The sequence below is a fragment of the Herpailurus yagouaroundi genome, unplaced genomic scaffold, assembly GCF_014898765.1.
Source record: "Herpailurus yagouaroundi ecotype Mexico unplaced genomic scaffold, PumYag 216, whole genome shotgun sequence".
NCBI lineage: Eukaryota > Metazoa > Chordata > Mammalia > Carnivora > Felidae > Herpailurus > Herpailurus yagouaroundi.
Genome location: NW_024412447.1, coordinates 9,702,606 through 9,726,296, shown reverse-complemented (window position 1 = coordinate 9,726,296; position 23,691 = coordinate 9,702,606). Strand labels below are relative to the sequence as shown.

The 23,691-nt window shown below is 54.8% G+C and overlaps 2 protein-coding genes and 1 long non-coding RNA gene across 8 annotated transcripts in view; 2 read left to right on the top strand and 1 right to left on the bottom strand.

Moving 5' to 3' along the window:
- Positions 1-716: 716 nt before the first annotated feature.
- Positions 717-14,172, top strand: NSUN5 (NOP2/Sun RNA methyltransferase 5). Of its 4 annotated transcripts, none has more exons than XM_040456109.1 (11): positions 717-852; positions 940-1,062; positions 1,535-1,712; positions 1,814-1,922; positions 12,293-12,431; positions 12,622-12,629; positions 12,987-13,165; positions 13,350-13,560; positions 13,634-13,774; positions 13,849-13,954; positions 14,049-14,172. In XM_040456109.1, the coding sequence occupies exons 1-11, from the start codon at positions 760-762 to the stop codon at positions 14,061-14,063; spliced, it is 1,302 nt and encodes a 433-aa protein (XP_040312043.1). In that variant the 5' UTR covers positions 717-759; the 3' UTR covers positions 14,064-14,172. The 4 variants fall into 4 exon arrangements, with proteins under 4 accessions (XP_040312043.1, XP_040312042.1, XP_040312041.1 ...); XM_040456108.1 differs by having other exon boundaries at positions 12,514-12,629; XM_040456107.1 differs by having other exon boundaries at positions 12,490-12,629.
- POM121C (POM121 transmembrane nucleoporin C) overlaps positions 14,171-23,691 on the bottom strand; it is a 52,294-nt gene continuing 42,773 nt past the window's right edge. For all 3 annotated transcript variants that reach the window (XM_040456105.1, XM_040456106.1, XM_040456104.1), the window contains 8 exons: positions 22,858-22,949; positions 22,143-22,216; positions 21,582-21,706; positions 21,361-21,463; positions 20,756-20,929; positions 18,298-19,911; positions 16,884-17,006; positions 14,171-16,452 (listed from right to left, as the gene is read on the bottom strand). In XM_040456105.1, coding sequence (XP_040312039.1) covers positions 16,355-16,452; positions 16,884-17,006; positions 18,298-19,911; positions 20,756-20,929; positions 21,361-21,463; positions 21,582-21,706; positions 22,143-22,216; positions 22,858-22,949 — 2,403 coding nt within the window. In that variant the 3' untranslated portion in view covers positions 14,171-16,354. The remainder of the gene's footprint in view (positions 16,453-16,883; positions 17,007-18,297; positions 19,912-20,755; positions 20,930-21,360; positions 21,464-21,581; positions 21,707-22,142; positions 22,217-22,857; positions 22,950-23,691) is intronic.
- LOC121017717 (uncharacterized) lies at positions 16,139-23,036 on the top strand. Its single transcript, XR_005784872.1, has 2 exons — positions 16,139-16,244; positions 21,261-23,036. It is a non-coding gene; the product is annotated as an uncharacterized LOC121017717 (long non-coding RNA).

Here is a 23,691-nt window from a genome sequence, read left to right as displayed (position 1 = left end):
GGGGCTTGGGACAGAGGCAAATACTGCAAAATCCCTGTTCTCCTAGAGTTCAGGCTGGGGACACTTTCCCGTAAATGAATGATTACAATGCCTGAAAAGCTAGCCATTTGGAAACAAAGAGCTCTTCCTCACATCATGTGCAAACTGAATTATAAATGGGTTAAAGATTTAAGTGTGAAGAAATGAAGCCACGATTTCTATATTATAAAGGTGTGAAGGGATTTGCAAGCATGACACCAAAGGCAGACACCATAAAAGTTTGTAAAAAGTGAAGACTTTTTTTATAGTTTTATAAATGTTGTCATAAACATTTACAGTTGTCCAAAACAACTATAAGCCACATTAAAGGCAAAAACAAACTGGAAAAAATAACACCTAAGACGAGCTATATATGGTCAATATACAAAGGACACTAAGGGATGCTGTAAGAGTGACCAAAAGACATTAGCATGTTACCATAACAGATTACGAAGGACCAATAAGCATAGGAAAATAGTCAACCTCAGGGAAGTTAAAACAGCAGCAAAATTCCATTGTCTATGAGATCGGCAAAGATTTGTTAGAAAAAAAGCGAAGAGCTACGAAACAGGGAAACGCGCTCCCAGGGTTCGGCCGCAAACACGCCCGAGAGCCTCGGAAGAGCTCTGGGGCTTCCGGGTCGGAACATCCGTGCCCTTTGACTCCGGAAGTGCAGACAGACAGGGCGGTGCAGAGGCGGGCACGCTTCGCGACACAGCCGTAAAGGCGCGGGAGCAGAGCATGGCGCTCTACGCGACGGCAGCGTCCGTGCTGGCGGGCGTGGAGAGCCGGCGGGGTTCCATCAAGGGGCTGGTGTATGCCAGCAGCTTCCAGGTAGCGGGGTTCGGGCCGGCGAGGGGCGGGAGGGGAGCCCGGGCGGGGGGCCCCTGCCTCAGCCGGTGTCCTCTCGGCCACGAGCAGAACGTGAAGCAGCTGTACGCGCTGGTGTGCGAGACCCAGCGCTACTCCTCCGTGCTGGACGCCGTGATCACCAGCGCCGGCCTCCTCCGCGCCGAGAAGAAGCTGCGGCCGCACCTGGCCAAGGTAGCGGGGCCGGGGGGCGGGGCGGCGGGGCTGGGCTGTGAGCCCCCTCCGGACCTGGTCGCCGCGCGGTACCGTCCACGGTGTGACTTCGGCAAGTCGCCCCTCTGAAATGAGGATGAGCACTCTTTAGCCGGGTTATTTGAGGTGGGATGACAGTGCTTTAACTTCGAGCCGAGTGGAAGATGAAATAAGGACGAAAGTGCAAAGTAGCCGTGGCAGGGACACTGGCCGAAACAAATGGATGATGCTGACAAGGAGGAAGGTTGGGATCCAGAGCCCTGGGCTGAGCAGCCCTGGGGACAGGTTTCGGGACAGGGCTCAGACGTAAATCCGTTGTGATCCTGGGCGGGACACCTCACTTTCATCTGTTGCTGTCTGGATAGGTGATTGGTTCAGCGCTTGCGGTTCCAACACTATGGAGTTCCAAGACATTCACGTTTAAGGTTTTTTCTCTTTCTTTCCTCATCCCCAGGTACTAGTGTATGAGTTGTTGCTGGGAAAGGGCTTTAAAGGTGGCAGTGGGGGCCGATGGAAACCTTTACTGGACCGGCACCAGGCAAGGCTGAAGGCTGAGTTGGCCCGGCTCAAGGTTCATCGAGGTGTGAGCAAGAACGAGGACCTGTTGCAGGTGGAATCCAAGCCTGGCCCAGGTGAGCTTTCTCCCGGGAAGGAGTTGTGTGGAGGAGGGTAGCTCGCAGGCCTTGGGAAGAGAGGCCTCGATCCTGCCCACTCACTGCTGATTGCTTCCCAGCCTCTCAGGTGCCTCGGTTTGTGCGGGTGAACACTCTGAAGACCTGTTGTGATGATGCGGTTGATTACTTCAAGAGACAAGGTTTCTCCTACCAGGGCCGGGCTTCCAGGTGAGCTGAGAACCCCGCCTGGCTGCCCTCCTCCAGGGGAGGCGCCTGGGGGGCACTGGGAAACAGGGATCCGTTTCTTGGACTTTTCCGGCAGTTGCTTCCTCTCCTTCCAAGGCCTGTCTTCCTCTGTCCCTTAAACATGGATTCTTGTGGTTCCCTCCTATGTTCTTCTAATGCATCCCTCAATTTCTCGAACTCTTAATTCCTGCTTCTCGCCTGATGATTTGTGTCTCGCAGTCTAGACTTCTCTCAGTATTGCTACCCTCGGGGTCATATGAGTGGTAAACAGACCCCACAGTCACAGTGTGTGTCATACTAAATTCATCTCCCCTCTGAACTTTGCACCTTCTTCGTTTTAAATTGCTAAATCCTGTTTATTCAAAATTCAAGATTTAAGAGAAATCCTTCCAAAGCAACATGCTTAAACACACGGCTGTTGGTTTATTTTGCGGTGTCCCCGCCCCCTTATAATTGACATAACATTAGTTTCAGATAGACGGCTAATGACTTTGTATGTATGTACACTGCGAAAGAATTGCTACAAGAAATCTAGTTAACATTTGTTACCGCACATAGTTACAGAAAGTTTTTCTTGTGATGAGAACTTTTAAGATCTCTTAGCATCTTTTAAATATGCAAGAGTGTATTTTTATTAGTCACCATGCTGTATATTAGATCGCCAAGACTTCAAGTAGAAACTTGTACGTTTTGACTGTCTCTACCCCTTTTGCACACATGCCCCCCCCCCCCACCCGTCTGCAGTCACAAATCTGTTCTCTGTATTTATGAGTTGGTTGGTTGGTTTTGGTTTTGTTTTTAAAAAGAGAGTCCACCGAACAGAACATACAGTGTTTGTCTTTCTGTTTGATTTGTTTCACTTAGCATAATACTTTCAAGGTCCATCCGTGTGGTCACAAATAGCAAGATTTTATTCTTTTAGAGGGAACTGAATAATATTCCTATGTGTGTGTGTACACAGGTGTAGGTACACACATACACGTATATATAGTTACATATTTTTTTTTGCTCATCTCTTAGTTGACACGTCGGCCACATCTTGGCTGTTATAGATAGTACTGCAGTAAACAGGGTCCAGATATCTTTCTGAAGTAGCGTTTCCATTTTCTTTGGACAAATACCTAGAAATGGGATTGCTGGATCTTATGGTAGTTCTATTTTTAATTTTTTGATGAGCCTCCATAGTGTTTTTCCACAGTGGCTGCACCAGTTAACATTTCCTCCAACAGTGCACGAGGACTCCCCTCTCTCCACATCCTCACCAACCCTCGTTATTTCTTTTTGGGAATAGCCATTCTCACAGGTGTGAGGTGATGTTTCATTGCGGCTTTCATTTCCATTTCCCCCGATGACTAGTGATGTTCAGCACCTTTTCGTGTACTTTTTGGCCATCTGTTTGTCTTTGGACAACTGTTTAGATTCCTTACGTGTGTTTTAATCCCACCTCCCCCTTTTTTTCGTTAACTGTTGAGTTAGTGTTCTTTACATATTTTAGATATTAACTCCTTATCCAGATATGTGATTTGCAGATACTTTCTTCCACGCGGTGGGTTGCTTTTTCATTTTGTTGATGGTTTCCTGTGCCCTACAGAACTTTTTAGTTTGGCATAGTTCACCTGTTTATTTTTGCTTTTGCTTTTTGTTAGGAGTTGGATCCAAAAAAATCAAAAAAAACCCAAGGCAGATGTCAGGGAGCTTACCACCCATGTTTTCTTCCAGGGGTGTTCTGCTTCCAGGGCTCACGTTTAGGTCTTTCATCCATTTTGAGTTAGTTTCTGTGTCTGCTGTAAAGTAGGGGTCCCGTTTCGTTCTTTTGTGTGTGGCTTCAGTCTTCCCAACACCATTATTGAAGAGACTTTTTTTTTTTCCCCCCTGCTGTATATTCTTGGCTTCTCCGTCATAAATTGATCATTTAAGTATGGGTTTATTTCTAGGCTCTCTGTTTTGTCCCATTGATCTGTGTGTCTGATTTTATGCCAATGCCATACTGTCTTGATTTCTATACCTTTGTAATATAGTTTGAAATCAGGGAGTGTGGTATCTCCAGCTTTGTTCTTCTTTCTCAAGATTGCTTTGGCTCTTCAGGGTCTTTTGTGGTTCTACATTTTAGGATTGTTCTCTCTGTAAACAATTCTATCGGAATTAATAGAGATCACATTGAACTTGTAGATTGCTTTGGGTAGTATGAACATTTTAGCATTATTCTTCCAGTCCATGAGAATGGACTATCTTTTCATTTGTTTGTATCATCTTTAGTTTCTTTCATCAGTATCTTAGAGGTTTTTTGTTTGTTTGTTTCTTTGTTTTTTCAAGAATAGGTAATTTTGTTATTACTATTACTATTCTTATTCTTTTTTAGTGTTTATTTTTGAGAGAGAGAGAGACCGCATGAGCAGGGAGGGGCAGACAGAGAGAGAGAGAGGGAGACACAGAATCTGAAGCAGGCTCCAGACCCTGAGCTGTCAGCACAGAGCCTGATGTAGGGCTCTAACTCATGAACCATGAGAACCTGAACCAAAGTCAGATGCTTAACTAACTGAGACACCCAGGCACCCCACTATCTTATAGTTTTAAGAGTACAGGACTTTCACCTCTTTGAATTTTTTTGGATACAAGTGTAAATGGGATTGTTAATTTCTTTTTCTTTTTATTTAAAAAAAATTTTTTTTTAATTTTTTTTTCCAACGTTTATTTATTTTTGGGACAGAGAGAGACAGAGCATGAACGGGCGAGGGGCAGAGAGAGAGGGAGACACAGAATCGGAAACAGGCTCCAGGCTCTGAGCCATCAGCCCAGAGCCCGACGCGGGGCTCGAACTCACGGACCGCGAGATCGTGACCTGAGCTGAAGTCGGACGCCCAACCGACTGAGCCACCCAGGTGCCCCATTAATTTCTTTTTCAAGATAATGTTGGTTTGCAACCTCCTTGGGAGCTTCCCAGATATAATCTGAAACCAGCCCCCAAACACAGAAGGCAGGGTCAGAGAGGCAATGAAAAAAGAGGCAGGCTGCTCCAGGTTGATAGGTGGCAGGTTTAATAAGCAAGGGAACTTCTATGCGAGGCTTGTCTTGGTAACTGGAAGGCAAGTACATCTTTGCCCCCACCTGCCAGAATCTTGAAAGTTTATTGAGAGGCCTTAATTGGGTTCAGTCACATACAGGCCCCCACGTTGGAGATATTGTAGGTTCAGTTCCAGAACACTGCAATAAAGCAAGTGGAATGAATTTTTTGGTTTCCCACTGCCTGTGAAAGTTATGTTTCTGCTATACTGTGATCTCGTAAGTGTATAGAGCATCATGTCTAAAAAAAAAAAACTGTATTTTAAAAATACTTTATTGCTAAAAAAATGCTGAGCATCACTTGAGTTTTTGGTGAGTCAGAGTCACTAATCAGAGATGACCATAATTAATAATGAAGAAGTTTAAAATATTGTGACAATTCCAAAAACATGACCCAGAGACAAGAAGTGAGCAGATAGCGTTGGAAAAATGGCGCCTTCAGTTTGTAAAAAATGCACTTATCTGTGAAGCACAAAATGCAATGAAATGAGGTATGCCCGTATACCGTCCATATGGTCTCAACACAATGACCCTGTCTCAAGGCTTAGTCCTCGGAGCATCCTCTGGTGGAGAAGGCGAGTGGGAATGCCCATCCCAAGGATAGGGAAAGAGGGGAGGAGCCTCTGATTGCCGGGGTCCAGCTCACAGGTCAACTGGTAGTCATGTCCTTTCAGTGACCTCCCTCCACACTAACCCCTGTGACAAGCTCTTAAAATCCCACGTGACTGTTTTCCTCAGTGTGCCCTGAGCGGTCAGCGAAGGTCTCACGAGCACGGCGATAGCTCCTTTGGTAGCTGGCTGGCTGCCCTGGAGGCAGAAGCCACAGCAGTGGTACAGGCACGTGCAGAAGAAAACAGATGAAGGCAGACATTCCCCAAATCAGTGATAACTTCTTCCTCCAAGAACCCCAGGATCCAAACCATTGATTTCTTAAAATCCTCTAGGCTGGAGGTCAGATCACTCAGGGCATTTACTTGTGTCCTGAGATGATTTTAGTAAAGATGGTACTTTAGTGGATTCATCAGGTACAAACATAGAACATTCTGTTTGGATAATGGCACAGGTGCTTCCTTGTGAGGCAGTAATAATTTCCAAGGCCATCCTGTTTTGGAGGGCAGCTTTTGTTATTAGAGACATTTCAGTGTTCTGTAAGGACCGGCTTTACTGGCTGTTATTCACAGTGGGCTGGGTGAATTTCATAAGGGCTTCTGTATGGGCTAGAATGTCCTCCAGTTTCACGGAAGGAACAGAGGCACCATCCAAATGATCATATCCTCATAGACGACAGACTGTGCCCATCTGGCCTTGAGGAGAGGGAGGCTGGCAGCTTTAGTTTCTTGACCAGGTTGACCGCAGCATGAGTGTTGGCGGGGGGGAGGCGGCGCTGTCCGCCATGAGGAGATGGGACAGGGGGATGCATGTGCCAGACCGGGACCCCCACCTCCTCCCCTCTTCCAGGAACGCGTGTGCCATTCCAGGTGGGGTGCCTTTCTGCAGGTGCAGCTTGCCGCAGGGCAGCAGGATCCCGGGGGAGACGGGTAGCTCCGGGACATCCCAGCGTGCGTGTCAGTGGGTGACTCCTTTCCCAGGCGTGGTGGAGCCTGGCGTGCTCAGTGGCCGCACGTTGCTCCACGGTAAGGGGGCGGCAGCTGTTTGCTTTATGGTGTTGGGTGTCTCGGCAGGGTCCCCGGTCTGGCATATGGGGCAGCAGGCCCTACCGGTGGATCGTCCGGACGTACTAACGGCAGGGACGGTGCCTAGTCCACCCAGCCAAGGTGGTTTTCTGTTAGTGACGTAATCTGCTTGTTACAACATCCCTTTTTCCGGGGCGCCTGGCTGGCTCAGTCGGTTAAGCGTCGGACTTCGGCTCAGGTCATGATCTCACAGCGTGTGAGTTCAAGCCCCGTGTCGGGCTCTGTGCTGACAGCTCGGAGCCTGGAGCCTGCTTCGGATTCTGTGTCTCCCTCTCTCTCTGCCCCTCCCCTGCTCATGCTCTGTCTCTGTCTCAGAAATAAATAAAAACGTTAAAAAAAAAAAAAGTTAAACATCTCTTTTTCCCGACTGCCGGTCCTGCTGCTTGCAGGGTGTGTGGGTGAAGGATCCTCCATTCAGTATCATGTTCTTCTGCCCGGTCTTGCACGTCACGGCCTTTCAAACGTGACCCCCAGTCACTGGTCGATGAGGATGTCTCTCCACGGGTCTTTTTCAGTCTCCCAACGGTGGCGGCCCAGTTGGTGCGGCGGCCAGGAAAGCTCAGGTTGGGCCAGATGTGATAACCACGCAAACCGAGTCGCAGTTAGAACCCTCGCTTGGAGGGAGGGGCCGGTCCAGTCAGTTTGCCAATTCCTTACTGGTTGGGAGCTCAGGAGGATGGCCGCAGGCACCTTTGGCAGTTGCCTCGGGCGTTATTTAGAACACACAGGTCGTGTTACTGGGTCAACCAAGTCAAGTCACCGCGTCTGCGGGGCAATCTGGCTTCCTCGGCAGCAGGCTGCCCCGCCAGGGGGTGACGGTGGGTTGGCTTCCTCCGCGTCTAGTCCGCACTGCCTGCCAAAGGTCAGTTGCTAGGGCTCGTACCTGAGCTAGGGCATCAGTTTATTGACCGCCAGGGGGTGTCAGTGCCTTCGGAGCCGGGGTGTGGAGACCGGTGAGGCCTGCCTTGGGCTCCTGCAGGGGAACCACGGGTCTTGTCATATGCCCTGACCGCACAGGGGCTTATTCAACATCCTCTGTCCGAGCCGCAGGGCCAGTGCCCTTGGCACAGCCCGCTGCCTGTGCGGAGGGTTAAGGGCCAGGGTTCTGAGAGATCACCAGTCAGAACGCTCTCTGTGCTGTTTCTTCCTGAGAAGCTCTGCCTGGAGGAGCGTGGGGCACACAGCTAGAAGCTGTTGCCCCCCTGCCCAGGGGGACGGGGAGGAATGCGTGGCTTCTGTCTCCTTCTGGAGCCGAGACCCAAATCCCAGGGGCACCCTTCCCGTCTGTTGTCTCTGCCACAGCGCCCGCCCCACACCTTCCAGAGTCACAGACACCTTGAACTCCAGTGGCAGCCCTGCTTGGGGGACGCCCAGGGCTTTCATCTGTCCCACTGGTATTTTTGCCTTTTCATAGGCGGCCCGCTCTCTGATCCCCGCTCGCACACGTGCACTTTCTTTACCGGGCGGTATAGAGGACCCGGCACTGTGCCAGATAGAGAATAAGAGGCCTCCAGACTCCAAAAACCCCTGCAGAGGCTCACACACATCTTCCACGTTCTTAGGGGCTGGATAAGTGTGCCTTCTGGCAATCACGGTGTCTGTGACAAGGCGGGTCTTACCCGACCAAACGATTCCCAAAACCTTGGGGCAGTGTCTGGGCCTGGAATGTTCCGTGGGTTCACTGCCCAGCCTCTCTCAGATCTCCAGCAAAGCCTGCAGGATATACTGCGAGAGAGGCAGTTCTGCACGTGACCATTAATGCGTTAATGTGGCGGGCCCATCTTATAGGTCTCTGGCCGCCATGCCATGACATGGTGGGGTTGTGCCGGTGACCCTGGGGGAGCACTTGAAAGGTCCAACATTGGGGCACCTGGATGGCTCAGTCAGTTAAGTGTCCAACTCTTGATATTGGCTCAGGTCGTGATCTCCCACTTTGTGAGGTCCTGGCTGTCACCCACCAGGAGCCTTCTGGCTCTTCTGTCTGCCCTGCTAGGCTGTTGGAAGGACTATGTGCAGGGCGCACAGTGCTCACTCGGCGCAGATCTTAGGTAGTTCCTCCGGTCTCCCTGTGCGGCTTGTGTTGTCGGACAGTCACTCTTCGTGGGGGTAACAGGTTTACAGGTTCCCAGCTGCGTTTCCCCTCAGCACCGGCGTGAATTCACCGTAAGAGGCTTGCGCAGTTCAGCCCTGTGGGATGTCTGTGCCCAGTGTGTTCCCTCGTACTGGAGAGAGAGAGAAACCCCATATTCGCGGGCAGGGGCAGAACACCCAGCTTGCAGTGTCAAGGGACTTTCTTGACCGAAATTGTTGTTCGGGTTTTAAGGCTTTCCATGGGCTGACCTCTCTGTTCAGGTGGGGTCCCTGCAGTGATGCGGTCAGATCACATTTGCTTCCAGGTTACTTTCTCCAGACCCTTCGTGGCCCATTGGGATAGCCTTTTTGGCTTTCTGAGCTCCCTCTCAGGCCTGGCTCTTCCCCACGACCCACACCCGTCCCCAGGACCGCTCCACTTCCCCTAGATCAGCAGCACGTTGCCCAGCATTCATTCTAAGCGTTTTGTGGCACAAGTGGGCTCAGCGTGGACACCAGCATCCCGTCCCGGGGCTGGGGCTGGACTGGAGATCGTGTCGACTTTCTTCCCTGCCATCATGTGGCCTGATCAGAGCCTTCAAAGACGGGTGCAGATGGCCCATCTCGCTCCCAGCCCCCCTGAGAATTTGTTATAGCTCCTCTCTAGATTCCCAGGGTCCCACAAGCCCGGGGAGGTCCCTCTCACAGGGCCAAGCCTCCCCGCGGGCTAGAGTAATCCGGTGTCTAAGGAAGGAAGTAGCGCCAGGCAGCCCCGACTGGAGGGCATCTCCGCCTCGTGCGTGGTCAGGGAAAAGCCACTGCCCCGTGGCCGCACCAGCTGCGCCTGGCTGCTTTCCCTGGCTTTTTGCTGGAGCTTGGCAGCTACGTCGGTGAGCTCGGCAGGAGCAGACTCTCATCAGGAGCGTCTCCTGAACCGGGGACTGCCCTGCTGGCTGGGGTGGCCGTGGCTCTTCTTGCTTTCCCTTGTACCAGGGGTCCGCCAGCCCCGGTGCTTCGTCTGTTTTGCTGTCCACCGCCACAGCGCCCTCCACGTCCTCACTTTCCCAGCCGTGCGATCCGTGTGGTTAAAGCGGCCCGCCCTTCCCCGGGCGGCCCCGTGCTCGTACAGCGATCCACAGGCCGACGTATGGGCCACGCCTCCCCACACAGAGGTCGCCGGCCAACCGCGGACTTCCCCTGTGGACGCCTTTCCCAAGGCCCGTGTCTTTGGTCTCCAGGCTTGTTCATCCGTTGTTGGTTTGCAGCCTTTGATCTGAAACTGGCCCCTGTATGCGGAGGGCAAGGAGAGACCAAAGGGTGGGTAGGTGGCAGGTTTTTTTTTTTTTTTTTTTTAACGTTTTAGTTTTTGAGAGCATAAACAGGGGAGGGGTGGAGAGAGAGGGGAGACAGAGGATCCAAAGTGTGCTGACAGGCTGACAGCATTGGGCCCGGTCCGGGGCTCGGACTCACGAACTGTGAGATCATGACCTGACCCAAAGTCAGACGCTCAACTGACTGAGCCACCCAGGCGCCCCTAGGTGGCAGGTTTCATAAGTGAGGGAACATACACCTGCCTGCCAGAATCTTCAGTTTATACAGAGGCCTTAATGGGTTGTCTCATCCCTTCCAGATGGTCTCAACACCGTATTACTCTCTCAAGGCTGTGTCCTCAGGCAGCCTCTGGGAGGGGCGAAGGCAAGCAGGATGCTCATCCCGGGGCAAGGGTGAGGAGCCTCTGACTGCCCGGGTCCTGCTCCCAACAGGTGGTCACATCTTCTCTGTGACCTCCCCCAACAGTTAGGTTGTCAGTGTGTAGAAACACAACAGATTTTCGCGTATGAATTTTGTATCCTGCAACTTGACTGAACTCATTTATAAGTTCTAACAGTTTGGGGGCGCCTGGGTGGCTCAGTTAAGCATCTGGCTCTTGATTTTGGCTCCGGTCATGATCTCACGGTTTTGTGGGTTTGAGCCCCCAGTCAGGCTCTGCACACTGACCTCGAGGAGCCTGCTTGGGATTCTCCTTCCCCTCTCTCTGCCCCTCCCCTGCTTATGCTCTGTCTCTCTCAAATACACTTAAAAAAAAAAAAAAATTCTGACAAGTTTTTTTGGTTGGGAGTTTTTAGGGTTTTCTGTATATATCATCTGCAGATAGTGACCGTGTTACTTCTTCCTTTCCAACGTGGGCACCTTTTTCTTCTTGATCTCGCCCAAATGCTCACCAGGCTTTGTTGAGTAACAGGGGTGAGAGTGGGCATCTCTGATCTTGATCTTAGAGGAAGGGCTTTCAGCTTTTCCCCACCGAGGATGTCAGCTGTGGGCTTTTCACATACGGCCTTTATTGTGGCGAGGCGTGTGCCTTCCGCACCTGCTTTGCGGAGAGTGTTTTTATCCTCAGTGCATGTTGAGTTTTGTCAGATGAGCCGACCAGGATTTTTATCCCTCCTGTTGTGAGTGCAGCGCAGCACGGGGATTGCTTTGTGGACCCTGAACCCGTCCTTGCATCCCTGACCTTTGCCCCTTCTGCATTCCCTCTTAACCTGGCAGCTGACATCACCGTCAGGCAACCATTTGGTCAGGCCACGAACCCAGTCACCGGAAATGCTTCTCTTCTCACCCTCGTCACTTACGCCCTTGCCTGCGGCATCTTTCTGCCCCCTCCCCCCACTCTGCCCGTGGTTTTCCGTCTTCTTTGGCAGAAGCAGCCCCTGACCTGGTCTCTCCGCCTCCAGACGTGTCATGTGGTCGGCCACAGAAAGATCTCCCCTGCCTAAACCGTCCTTGGCTCTCTTGTGCTGTGCCTACTGCTTCCGTTGCCCGCCACCGTTCCTGTGCACCCCCCGCTGCTCCCCTGCGTCCCCATCCCCCTCATCCTGGGAAGTCGCCCCTGCGTCCGCCTTCCCCGTCTGTGGTAGACGGTCCTTCTGTCCTTCTGCCCGCAGCACGTGGTTGGGAGGCCGGGCGGCGCGCCAGGCAGTGGCTGTTTGGGTTTGGCTTCCAGCTCTGCCCCTGCGGATGGCTTTCCGAACTGAGCATCGTTGTCGGCCCGCTTCGCCAGGGTTTGGAACATGACGCTTCCGTCTCCGCTCCTCACGTTAGGAGACCCCTGCCCCTGAGCAGTCAGCTCGGTGCCCGCCTCCCCAGGAGTGACCTCTGTCCACGTTAGGTGGTTTTTTTGTTTGTTTGAGAGAGAGAGCGAGCCCGTGCGCACATACACAGGGCAGGGGCAGAGAGAGACGGAGAGAATTCTAAGCATGCTCAGCGCTGGCAGCCTGACATGGGGCTTGAGCCCAGGAACCTCAAGATCCTGACCTGGGCCGAAGTCGAGTTGGACACTTAACTGACTGAGCCACCCAGGCGCCCCTCTGCTGCCCATTCGTATCAAATCGATCCTGTCCCTCGCTTCCTGGCGGTCTGGAGCATCTGTCGCGTGAACGAACAGTCCAAGTGAGGAAACGTGTGAAATGGCCAGCCTGGCGCATAGCCCGGAGGAACTCAGACGTGCCGATGCTTCCTGTTCCCTGGCAGCCTCGAGGACCTCCGGGCCCTTAAAGGGAAGTGCTTTCTTCTGGATCCCTTGTTGCCAGAGCTGCTGGTGTTTCCAGCCCAGACGGATCTGCACGACCACCCGCTGTACCAGGCCGGCCACCTCATTCTACAAGACAAGGTAGGGCAGGTGGGTGGGAAGGGGAGGACCGAGAGGGAGCCGGGCCTCTGTGCGCCAGCCCAGGGCCTGCTCTGCCTGCCAGGCCAGCTGTCTGCCGGCCGTGCTGCTGGCCCCGCCCCCCGGCTCCCACGTCATCGATGCCTGCGCTGCCCCAGGCAACAAGACCAGTCACTTGGCTGCTCTTCTCAAGAACCAGGGGTGAGTGCCATGGTCAGCCTGAGGGAGCTGGGGTCTGACCTTGTACTTGGAGGACGAGATGAGGAAAACTGTGACCCAGTGGGGGCTTGAAGGCCGAAAGGAGGATCTCCCCTTAAATATTCGCTTCTGGACCCAGAGCAGTTGGTGGCGGGGCCCGAAGCTCAGCCGCCCTCTGGGTGGCCGGTGCGAAGATAGGAATCCCTCAGCCCTTGGGGCAGAGTCTCCAGGTCAGGTCCCTCTAACCACTGTCCCTTCTCTTCTGTGTCCCTGTGAAGGGACATGTTCTCGTGTCAGAACTGTGGGCCCTGAGGTTCCCCGTGGATTCTCAGTTCGCCCCGTCTCTCCCCTCTTCTCCAGCAAGATCTTTGCCTTTGACCTGGACGCTGGGCGGCTGGCGTCCATGGCTACCCTGCTGGCCCGGGCCGGAGTCTCGTGCTGCGAGCTGGCCGAGGAGGACTTCCTGGCGGTATCGCCCTCCGACCAGCGCTACCGTCAGGTCCAGTACATCTTGCTGGATCCTTCTTGTAGCGGCTCTGGTGAGATGGGGACAGAGCCTGGCCGCGGGACCTGCAGACGCGGGGCAACCTTGCGGCGGAAGGGGCAGCGGTTCGCTTTGGCCTCGGTCTAATACTGGTGACCCTGGGCAGACGTTGTCCCCTGCAGTGCAGGGATCTCGGTGCGAAACGAGGCCCGTCTGCAGCTGACAGGCTTTGTCCCTAGGTATGGCGACCAGACGGCTGGAGGAGCCCGGGGTGGGCACACCTAGCAAGGCGCGCTTGCAGGCCCTGGCTGGGTTCCAGCGGCGAGCACTCTGCCACGCGCTCACTTTCCCCTCCCTGCAGCGTCTGGTCTACTCCACGTGCTCCCTCTGCCAAGAGGAGAATGAAGACGTGGTGCGGGACGCCCTGCAGCAGAACTCGGGGACCTTCAGGTAGTGGGGACCCGCCGGGGTCCTGGGGAAGGGGGCTGCTGTCTTTTACCCAGAAGTCTGTTCACCTCCACAGGCTAGTCCCCGTCCTCCCCTCCTGGCCCCACCGTGGCCTCGGCACTTTTCCGGGGGCTGAACGCTGCCTCCGGGCCTCCCCTGAAACCACGCTCACCGGTGGCTTCTTTGTTGCCGTACTTGAACGGGTGGAGGTGCCGAGGTGAGTGGGGGGGGTTGCTGCTTGGAAGACGCCGGAAGACCCGGGCACCTCTAACTTAGGTACTTTCCTTCTAGCTCAGTCTCCCGGGCCGAAGCACCGGCACCTCCACCCGAGGCCGCCCCGCGGAGGAAGAGACGGCGCAGAGTGGCGGCCCCTGGGGTGCCGCCCCGCACCGAGCAGGTCTGCAGAGCTGTGCCTTGGGCGGGGGGGGGGACCCCGCCATCCCGCAGCTCAGCCGGCGGGTTTTAAGGTTCTTTTCTTTTTATTGCTTTAGGAAGGAAAGCGGTAGCTGGAGGGAGAGTGTGGACTTGCCTGTCCCCTGGGCCCCTCCCCGGGCCGTGTTCTTGCTCGTGACAGCTCTGCCCACGGAAATAAAAAGCAGGACATGGTCTACGATAGATCACAGTTTTTTTTTTTATTCTTAATGACATAAGCAAGGAGAAAAATCTCACATTCATACTAAAAATTCCAACTAGCCTCACAGGAATTAAGTCTTTATTTGTAATGGAAAGTCCCAGCCTCCCGTTCCTGTCCAGTGCACGTACGTGTACACACACCCACACACACACCCACACACACACCCACACACACACACACTCAGGCCGCGCCGGGACACCCTCTTTGGGGGCTCCCGGGCCAAGTGTCCTCCCTGTGGACCTGAGGTAAACTAGCTCGGAACACTAACACTAACGAGGCTCTACCTTCCGGAAGGTATCGCTAGAAGCTTGGTTTCTAGACCCGTGCCCACCCCCCCACCCCCCCACCCCCCCAATCCTAACAGGGACTCGGGACTCGAGGTCCAGGCCTCTGGGCGCCACACACAGGTAAATACTGTCTGCTCTTCCTGGGGGGTGGGAAGGAGCAGTCCCCTGCGTCACACTCAACCTCAGTCACGAGGGGGGAGGGGGGACAAGTCACATCTACGTCACATTATTTATAAAATAAGAATTATGGTTTATAGAATGTGTCCCGAAGGGGCTCTAGTCCCTCAGGAAAGCTGCCTGGGACAGTCTGAGCCTCTTGTCCACACAGGCATAACTTAACTATACAGCTAATTCCTAGTCAATAGCATTTATACTTAACCACCTCAGTGAACCAAGCTTGAAGGAATTTAAAAGGCAATTTAGCTTAAATACAAAAATAAATTTTTATTTCGTTAAAAAATGTTTAAATATTTTTTTCTTTTAATTTAGACACACGCATTCATACTTCTCCCAAAGAGGATGGGCATTGGCAGCAAGGCTCTTGGGCCTGGGGTATGTGATCTGGGAACAGGGGGAGAACGGGACGGAGGGGAGGCTCTGCTGAAAGGGGGGGTGGGGGGGATGAATTTTGAAGCGTGGTTGGTTAATTTTGGTTTTCTAACATTCTGGGGAGGATCCAGCCCACGGTGGGGTCAGGTAGGCGGGAGGGAAACAGCAGAGGGAAGAGGACTTTGCTTCCCCCTCGGCCCCATCCTCTTGGGCTGCCAGCCCTTAAAGTCAAAACACCATTTGAAAATCCAGGAGTCAGCACGTGTAGCCATAAAGCGGTGCTACTTTCCACATTCAATTAGCGAGGCCCCAGAAACTTGAAACGGTTAAGTCCGGCACTACCAACATGCCGCCACTCATACAATTCAATTCTTCCTCCAAACTCGATTCAAAGAGCAATAGACGTGAGCATCAGACAGTAACACAGGACAAGGCTTTAAACATACAACCCCGGGGAGGAGGCGGACGAGCCCCCCGGAGGCCAGCGGGGAAGGCGGGCAAGGAGGCAGCGGGGGGACATCCTGCCCGCTCCCGGCGCGCCCCCCCCTCCCCCGGAGCGAGGTAGCTCCCCTGCAGCTGCCAGGCTAACAGTCTTGAGCCACCGAGCTTTTAGGGGCCGAACTGGCAGAGGGTTGAGGACAAACATGGACTCAGACTTGGCAGGAGGAAGTGGACCAGCAGGAGCAGCCCCACTGGGGTCTCCAAGGCAAAGCTAGATTCAAGGTCCTTTAAAAAGGAGTAGAGCCTGCGGGGAACGAGGGAGGGACGAAGCAGCAAGAACTGGGGAAGCAGAGTCCCCTAACGGGACCCGAGGAGAACCGCTTTTTATAGGCAAGCCAAGCAAGGTAAAGCCGCGGGGCTGACCCACTTCCCCGACTCCCATCATCCACTGCACGGCGGCGGCACGTGTGGGGAGGGCCGTGCCTACGACCTGCCAGGCGAGAGGAGATGGCTCTGGGGGCAAGGCGGGAAGGGAGGCCGCCTGACCAAGCTCATACACCAGACAAGAGTCAGGGGAGGACGAGGACAGTATGTACAGATGTTTCTTCAGTTTTCTCCAGCCTCACCACGGAGCCATTCAAGTAAAGGGATCAGGCTCCTGCCCTGTGCACCCCAACCCCCCTCCCTCGAGAGGCCAGGGGCTTCTTCCTCAAGGAGCAGGAACCGGCCACCGGGGCTGCCACCGCCTCCCTGGTGGCGGAAGCCAGAGATCTGGGGTAGGTTGCTTTATGGAACTAGAAGGGTCAGAGGCTCTTCCTAGCAGGTGCTGAGGTCCAGATGTGGGCAAGGAGGGGGGTTGGGGGGGGGTATGGAACGGGGACAAAGGCTATTTCTTGCGGGTGTGCTGCCTGCGGGCCTGCAGTCGCTGCCGAGCCCCCGGGGTCTTGGATCCTGCACCAATGGAAAACGAAGGGGCCGCCGATCCTGGAAAGATTCAACAAGGTCTCATCAGGGCAGCTGCTATCCGGGACACCTCCCTGGGTACCCTAATCTCTGGAAGGTTAGGCCGACAGAATCCGGTACTTAAACCGGGCTTCCCCAACAGTGGCAGCGGTGTGTGTGGGGGGGTGGTGGCTACTGAAAGTACAGAATCCCAGAACACCTGAGAGCGAGCAACGAGGCATTTGCCCTTGGCTTTCCAGTGGTCTGAAACATTCCACCCTCAACTCCATACCTGGGCTTTGCCAATCTCGTAGCCAGGCCACATCTTTCTCATGCCTGTGAGCCTGATCTTTTCCAGGGAGCCCCAGAGCCAGGAACCTGCCAAGACCCACCCCCCTCCTCCACCTCCCCCCCCCCCCCCCCCCCCGCCCTCCTTCTTTGCAGAAAGAAGCAGGGTCACGCTGGCTGCTTACCGAAAGGTCCGACTCCAACAAAGCCTTGGGTGGGTGTTGAGGACGCCCCAAAGGAGAGACCACTGCCCGATGCGCCCACCCCGGGGGCAGGGGTGTTCTGACCAAAAGTGGGTGTGGAAGTGCCTAGAACAAAGAGACCGTAGAAAACGAGCGACTAGGCAGTGGGCAGAGGGCATAACAGCCGGGATGACGAATTGGGGGGTGTCCCCACAGGGCACCTCAGCCCTGGACCACCAAAGCTGGCTCCCTCGGTGGTAGGAAGTACCTCCCTGCCTGCTAACCACCGTGCTGCCTTTTGGCCACCTAAGGAACAGAGTCTCTGCATTCCTGGGGACACTAAACGCCCTCCACCCCCCTCACCTCCACCTGTACCAGGTTACTTCCCTCTGTCATGACCAATTGAGTTCTGCCTCTGCCCCCTGGCATCAGAAACTGGAACCTTCCAAACACCCCACCAGCGTGGGTCCTCTCGCCTTCCCATGGTCACATTCAAAGTCCAGTCCTGCCGCCGCCTCCCCCCACAGGCCTCAAGGAGTGCCGGCCGCCTCGCTCCCAGTCCTGACCTCGCACCCCACTCCCACCCCGTCACCCCTCACCGCTGCCCGGGACTGCCCAGCACCCAGATGGCCACCGCGAGCACTTCAAGTATCACCCCCCACCTTGCCGAGCCCTGCCCCTCTCGCGGCACCAGCTGGAGCTGTGACAGGCACGCCTGCACCCGTTCACCTCAGGCTGGATGTCGCTGATTAACAACGTGTGACAGCACGGGCCGGCCTCGCTTTAAATTCATAACCGTGATTCTCCAACATTCTCGTTACATTCCTTTTCCCGCTCTCCAAACGACCATTTCAAGATGCCCTCCTCTGTACACGGACCTCCCCAAGACCTCTCCCGTTTCCTGAAGAAAGCACGCTATCAGGATCAGAGCTCCTTGGGAGTCTCTTTCCACGTGGCAAATCAGATCACTTCATTCTTCTGCTTGAAATTCTACCAGGATTTCCCTCAATACTTAAATCCAAACTTAACCCTGGCCACGTGTGACTGTCAACTCTGCCCCCCCACATCATTCTGGAGCACTTCTGTTCTTCGATCCTCTAGCCACACCTCACTTTTCGCTGTTTGTGACCAGAGCTTGCTTCCGCCCCTGGGCCTCTGCGCCAGCTCTCCTGCGCCCGAAGAGTGGGCTCTGGCTCACGCCTACCCACCCATGCTCCCAACCCCTGCATCACAAGACGGGGAGTCTTGGCTCAAACTGCCTCAGAAAGGCCCACCTCCTCGACCACCAGACCGTCTTCCCCCAGGACGCACAGCTCCCTGACCCTGTATCTGATGTCAGTCACCGCCACACCATAAAGCTCCGAGGGCGGCCAGGGCCAGCACTCAGAGCAGCACCCGAGTCCGTTCCTCATCTTACCTCCGAACACAGGCTTGCTCTCGGGCGCGCTCGCCACACTGAAGGCAAAGGGTGTGCTCTGGCTGGGTGCGCCCAACGTGCTCTGACTCAAGCCTCCTCCGAAAGGCGTCGTGCCGCCAGCGGTCCCGCTCTGTCCCGTGCCGAAGCTGAACGCTCCAGAAGCAGAGCTGGTGCCGGGGGTGGCCGCGTTGATCCCGAAGCCCCCGCTGCCGGCCGGGCCGGCCGAGCCCCCGAACGTGAAAGGCGCCAGCGTCGTGCTGCCGAACACGGAGCTACCGGTCCCGCCACTGGTGGTCTGGGTCGTAGCTCCGAAGCCGGAGGCGGCGGCCGCCCCAAAGGAGAACACGGATGTGCCGCTGCCGAAGGCCGGCTGGGTGCTGGCGGGGGCACCGAAGGCGGACGCCGTGGGCTTCAAACCGCCGAAGCCGGACGGCGTGGCGCCGCCGAAGGCGGGCTGGGCCGGGCCGGGCGCTGGGGTCGCAGCCGGGGCCGCGGCCGCAGAGTTCCCGAAAGCGAAAGAGCTACCGAAGCTCGGGGCGAGGGCCGGCTTGGCGGCGCCCTGCTGCTGCCCGTCGGCAGCCCCGAACGTGGGCTGGGGGTTGGCTCCCGGGTACGAAGAGAGGGGGGGCTTGGTGCTCGAGCCGAAGGGAATGTGGAACGCCGGGGTGGCGGCGCTAGTGAAGGTCGGCGCCGGCTGGCTGCTGGTGACCGGGGCGGGGGTGCTGAGGCCGCCGCCGAAACCGCCGAAGCCGGTGGTGCCGCTGCCGCTGGCGGTCGTTGGCACGGCCCCGGGGAGGGACTGGACAAAGGTCGTGACCGTCGTCGAGGCGGGCGCGGCAGGAGGCTTGCCGAACTGGAATATGGAGCCCACGGCCGGGGTGAAGCTGGCACCGGAGGCAGGGGGAGCCCCGAAGAGGAAAGGCTGGGCAGCGGAAGTGGTGGTGCTGGTCACGCCGCTCACACCAAAGCTGAACGTGGGCTTCGAAGCAGAGTCTGTGGACGTGTCGGCTGTACTCGTGGGAGCCACGGCTGAGGTGGCACCGGCCTGGCCGGTGAAAAGAGGGGTGCTCGTGGCAGTGGCTGGAACGGCCGTCTGACTGAAGAAGGGGACTGACGAGGGCACAGACGTAGGGGGCCCGATGCTGCCGAAGATTGGCTCGAAAGTGAGCTTGGGGCTGCTGGCAGGCGCAGGGAGGGCAGAGCCGGAAGGGGTCGCGGTGGTGACCTTGGATGGGCTGGATGGCAAAGGGCCATCATTCTCGCTTTTTGGTGGGGCCAGAAAGATGGGCTTGAACATGGGAGATGCCGAGGACACGGCGGGGGCTGTGGAGGTAGGGGGGTCGGCAGGTGGGGTGCTCAGCATTCCCAAAAGAAGACTTTGCTTCGGGGTGGGAGACGGGGCCGATGTCTCAGCCTGAGGAGCTGGAGGGGACTTGGTGGGGTCAGTGGCTGGGATCGGGGAAGCAGCAGGGGTCAGCCCTAAGAAAGCGGCTGCGGATTTGGAGTCAGAGGAGGTGCCCGGAAGGGGTCCCGACTGTGAAGACCCAAGAGGGGCCGGAAGGCTGGGTGTCTTCGGAGGTGTGTGGGCCCCAGTGGTTGCCACTCCAGCAGATTCTGGAAGAACAGAGAGAGTAAATTCTGAATACCTCAAACGTGACGGCATTCAACGCTTCTCTCCCTAGCACCGTGCTGGGGATTCAGAGTCCGTCAACAAATTGTGATGACATCCACACCACAGACCCTTAAAGTATCCACCCCTTAAAATCAAGGAAACATTATTTCCACCCTTCCCCGATCGTAGGATACGAGGGGATACGATGTGGCCTCATTGGGGGGTAATGTGTAGAAACTAAGGAAAACCCAATCACCCAAACTCCAGTCCCGTTAATTTCCCAGATGCACCTTACTTACTACTCGTCCAACAAAGACTGCCTGTTTGCCTACTGTGCTGAGTGCAGGGCACATAACCACGAATGGAAGAGTCTCTGCCCTTGAGCCCTGGGACGGGCTGATGCCGGATAGACTATGTTAAAGGGCAACAAGAGGAGTGTGGGCACATGCAGTACCATGAAGGACCCTTGGAAACCCAGAGGGAAAAATGACATCCTCTTGTGCCTGTGGTCATGTGACAAGACTTGGTAACCATGGGATCACATTTACATCTCAGAGCCACCTCAAAGGTAAACGTGTGCATTTTACAGAGGACAACAGCAAGGCTCTGAGTGGCTCTGGCCTCCAGAGCCTCCGACTGCTAAGACTAAGCCGTGGACCCCCTTCCCTAGAACCCTCCCGATGAGAGAATTCTGAAGCTCGGAAGCGTGTGCCAGCTCAGGACTGCTGAGCCACAGCAAGTTCAAGCTCCCGAAGACCTTCAGGGACTGGCAGGCATGACGCCTTTACTCCACGTGACCCATGGACGGATGCCATTCGACGCCGCAGATGGAGCTCGCCCACTCACCCGAGGAAGGGGGTGGGCCTGCAGAACTCTGCTTCTTCAAGCTCTCCAGCAGCGGGTTGGGGCTTGGGGCTGGGAGGGTGGCTGGGGAGGCGGCGGTCCCAGTAGTTGGCAGGGTAAACGTCAAAGAAGGTTGAGTAGTAGGGGGCTTCTCGGTGCCAGAGTTAGAAGCCGTATCTAAGGAGAAAGAAAGGTGCTGGGAAATTCTTTCCAGGGGCACATCACGTAGCACGAGACGCTCACGGACTCGGTATCTGCTTATTTAGAAATGCTTCCCCTGGGGCACCTGGGAGGCTCCAGGTGAGCGACTGACTTCAGCTCAGGTCATGATTCACGGTTTGTGAGTTCAAGCCCTGAACGGTCAGTATGGAGCCTGCTTGGGATTCTCTCTCTCTCCTCTCGCTCTCTGCCCCTCCCCCATTTGGCATTCTCTAAATAACTTAAAAAAAAAAAAAAAAAAGCAAGAAAGAAATGCTTCTCCTTGATTCCAATGCTCATTGTTCTCCAGATTCCACTGAGGCCTCAAAAGGATTTGTCAGATGAGAAAGATCCAAATAAAACCAGAGGAAACTCCTCTTTGCAGCCGGAAGCTGGTCGGTCTTCCTTACCAGTCCCATCCTCCAAGGCCTTGTTAAACCACCGCAGCGAAGCTCTTTTTTCCAAATCTAGATCTTCGGCAGTGATGGAGTAGCCAAGCTGGGGAGGTGGGGGCTGCCAGAGAGAAAGACGAGAGGCCCATCAGGGAAGCTGGAAGAAACCTGTATGGAGCTACCCTAGAACTTGGGGATGCCGAGCTGGGGTGGGCGGGTGTGGACAGACAAAGCCATACCAGGGTCAGCCGAGCCCCTCGCCGGGAGGGTAGAAGCTGAATCTTTCGCTTCCGCTGCCCAGAGCTGCCAGGTGTGGGAGGGGAGCTCCACGAGTTCTGCGCCTTCCATGTGGTTGTATCTGCAGCTAAAGAAACAACATGGACTTGTTTTCTTCCTCCTCTTCCAGAAATGGCCAAGTTTGTCTATCCACTTGGTTTTTAACACTGAATTCTCACTGGTTATGTCTGAAAGATTTGGTCTTCCGTGGATGGGGTCTTGGAGAGTTTGCAGGACGGTTTCTGCCAGGAGGGTATCAAGATAACTGCTCCAAACACAGGCATACAAGTGCTTACTGACAGTAGTCACCCAGGCTGCTCAGAGGCCCCCACCAGCGCTCATCGCCAGCCCACAGATCCACTGGCCGGGGCCGTAGCTGCCTGTGCCACAGACCACAGACCTCTGCACCTACCAGGTCCTGCACACAGCGATGCTCAGCGCATGCTTCCGGATGAGCAGGGGTCTCACATGCTCCATAAACACTCCCACCACCAGAAGCCACTCCTGCGCGCTTCACAACCTACCCTTTTCTCCCTGGGCCTCCTTGTCTGTTGCCAAAGGAGTTGAAGAACTGGAGCGGTGAGAAAGCTCGTCCTCTCTGAGGGCAGAAGAGGCAGAGGCGCATTTAGAAAGACTTCCTGATACAGAGTATCGGGTAACTACTTACAGCCTCGTAACTACCAACCCTGCCAAAGTCTAGAACAACTGTGATTTAAGATCACAGGCCAGGACAAAAAATAAGAGAAATCAAAAGGAAATTCCTACAAAACGAAGGGAGAAGTTCATGGAAGCCACGGAGAAACCTCTGTCTCACAACAAGCACGGAACGAGAACCTTCACAACCTTACTTACACCTCGCCCAGTTCCTGAGAGCTGTAGCCACAGAGCTGACCCCTAAGAGCAGCAGTCTAGTCGCCTGTTGGTGCCTGGAGATCAGCTGGGGTCCAGAACATGAACTCTCCTGCCCCTGCCATGATTCTCTGTGCCCCCTCTACCCTGTGGCCTTTGCGTTCACACCCCAGTCGCCTGTGCTGCAGGATGAGGAAGAGAGCCAGAGCCTCCAGGGTCAGCACAGAAGACATTTAAGAGGCGAGAGCAGTTTGGGCAGGTACTTCACTGTCCTTCTGGATGGCAATCTTGGATCCTCCGGATCGGAGCCGCAGGAGGCCTAACAGCCAAGTACGTGTGCTTCCTTTCCTGCCCTCTCATTAGTCTGCAGTGCAAACAAGGACCCGTTACCTTATTTTCTTTGCTGGCCTCTCTGGTGTCTGCGAGCGGGATGAGGCTGGGCTGGAAAACGGTGACAAGCTGGGCCCGCTTCTCTTCCAAAGCTAAAAGGCAAAAAGCAGTGACATGATTACCCTACTGGACAGCGTGACATCCACCTTCAATACAACTTTGTATTCTGTTCATCGCCACACACAGGGTCTCCTCCTCAGTGACAAACATCTTTTGTGGAGCACCTGGCTGACGTAGTGGAGCATGAGACTCAATCTCCGTGTTGTGGGTTCGAGCCCCACGTTGGGTGTAGACATTACTTAAAAATACGATCTTTTAAAACAAAAAAGGAGCACCTGGATGGCTCAGTCGGTTAAGCATCTGACTCTTGATTTTGGTTCAGGTCATGATCTCACGGTTCGTGGGTTCAAACCCCACACTGGGCTCCTTGCTGGCAGCGTGGAGCCTACTTGGGATTCTCTCTCTCTCCCGTTCTCTTTGCCCCTCCCTGGTGCATGAGCTTCCTCTCAAAAATAAATTTAGAAAAATAAAAATAAAGAAAAACATTTCTCTGTGAAGGAAGGCCCCTGAAGGAAAGTCAGTTGCCAGTATTAACTACGGGGAAAAAATCTGAACAAGTAAGGAAATGCTAATAAAGTACAAGGAACAATGTACTTTTTGCATATATTAAAAAGTAGAAGGTTACATTCAGTCATGGTTTAGAGCCTATGACGCATCCAGCTTTACTTTATGTTGGCTGCAGAAATTATACAATTAAGAAGCTTTCCCAACCCCCCTCCCCGCCTCAAAAAACCTATTACGGCAAAGGTAAGCCAGTAAACTAATAGTCTTGCT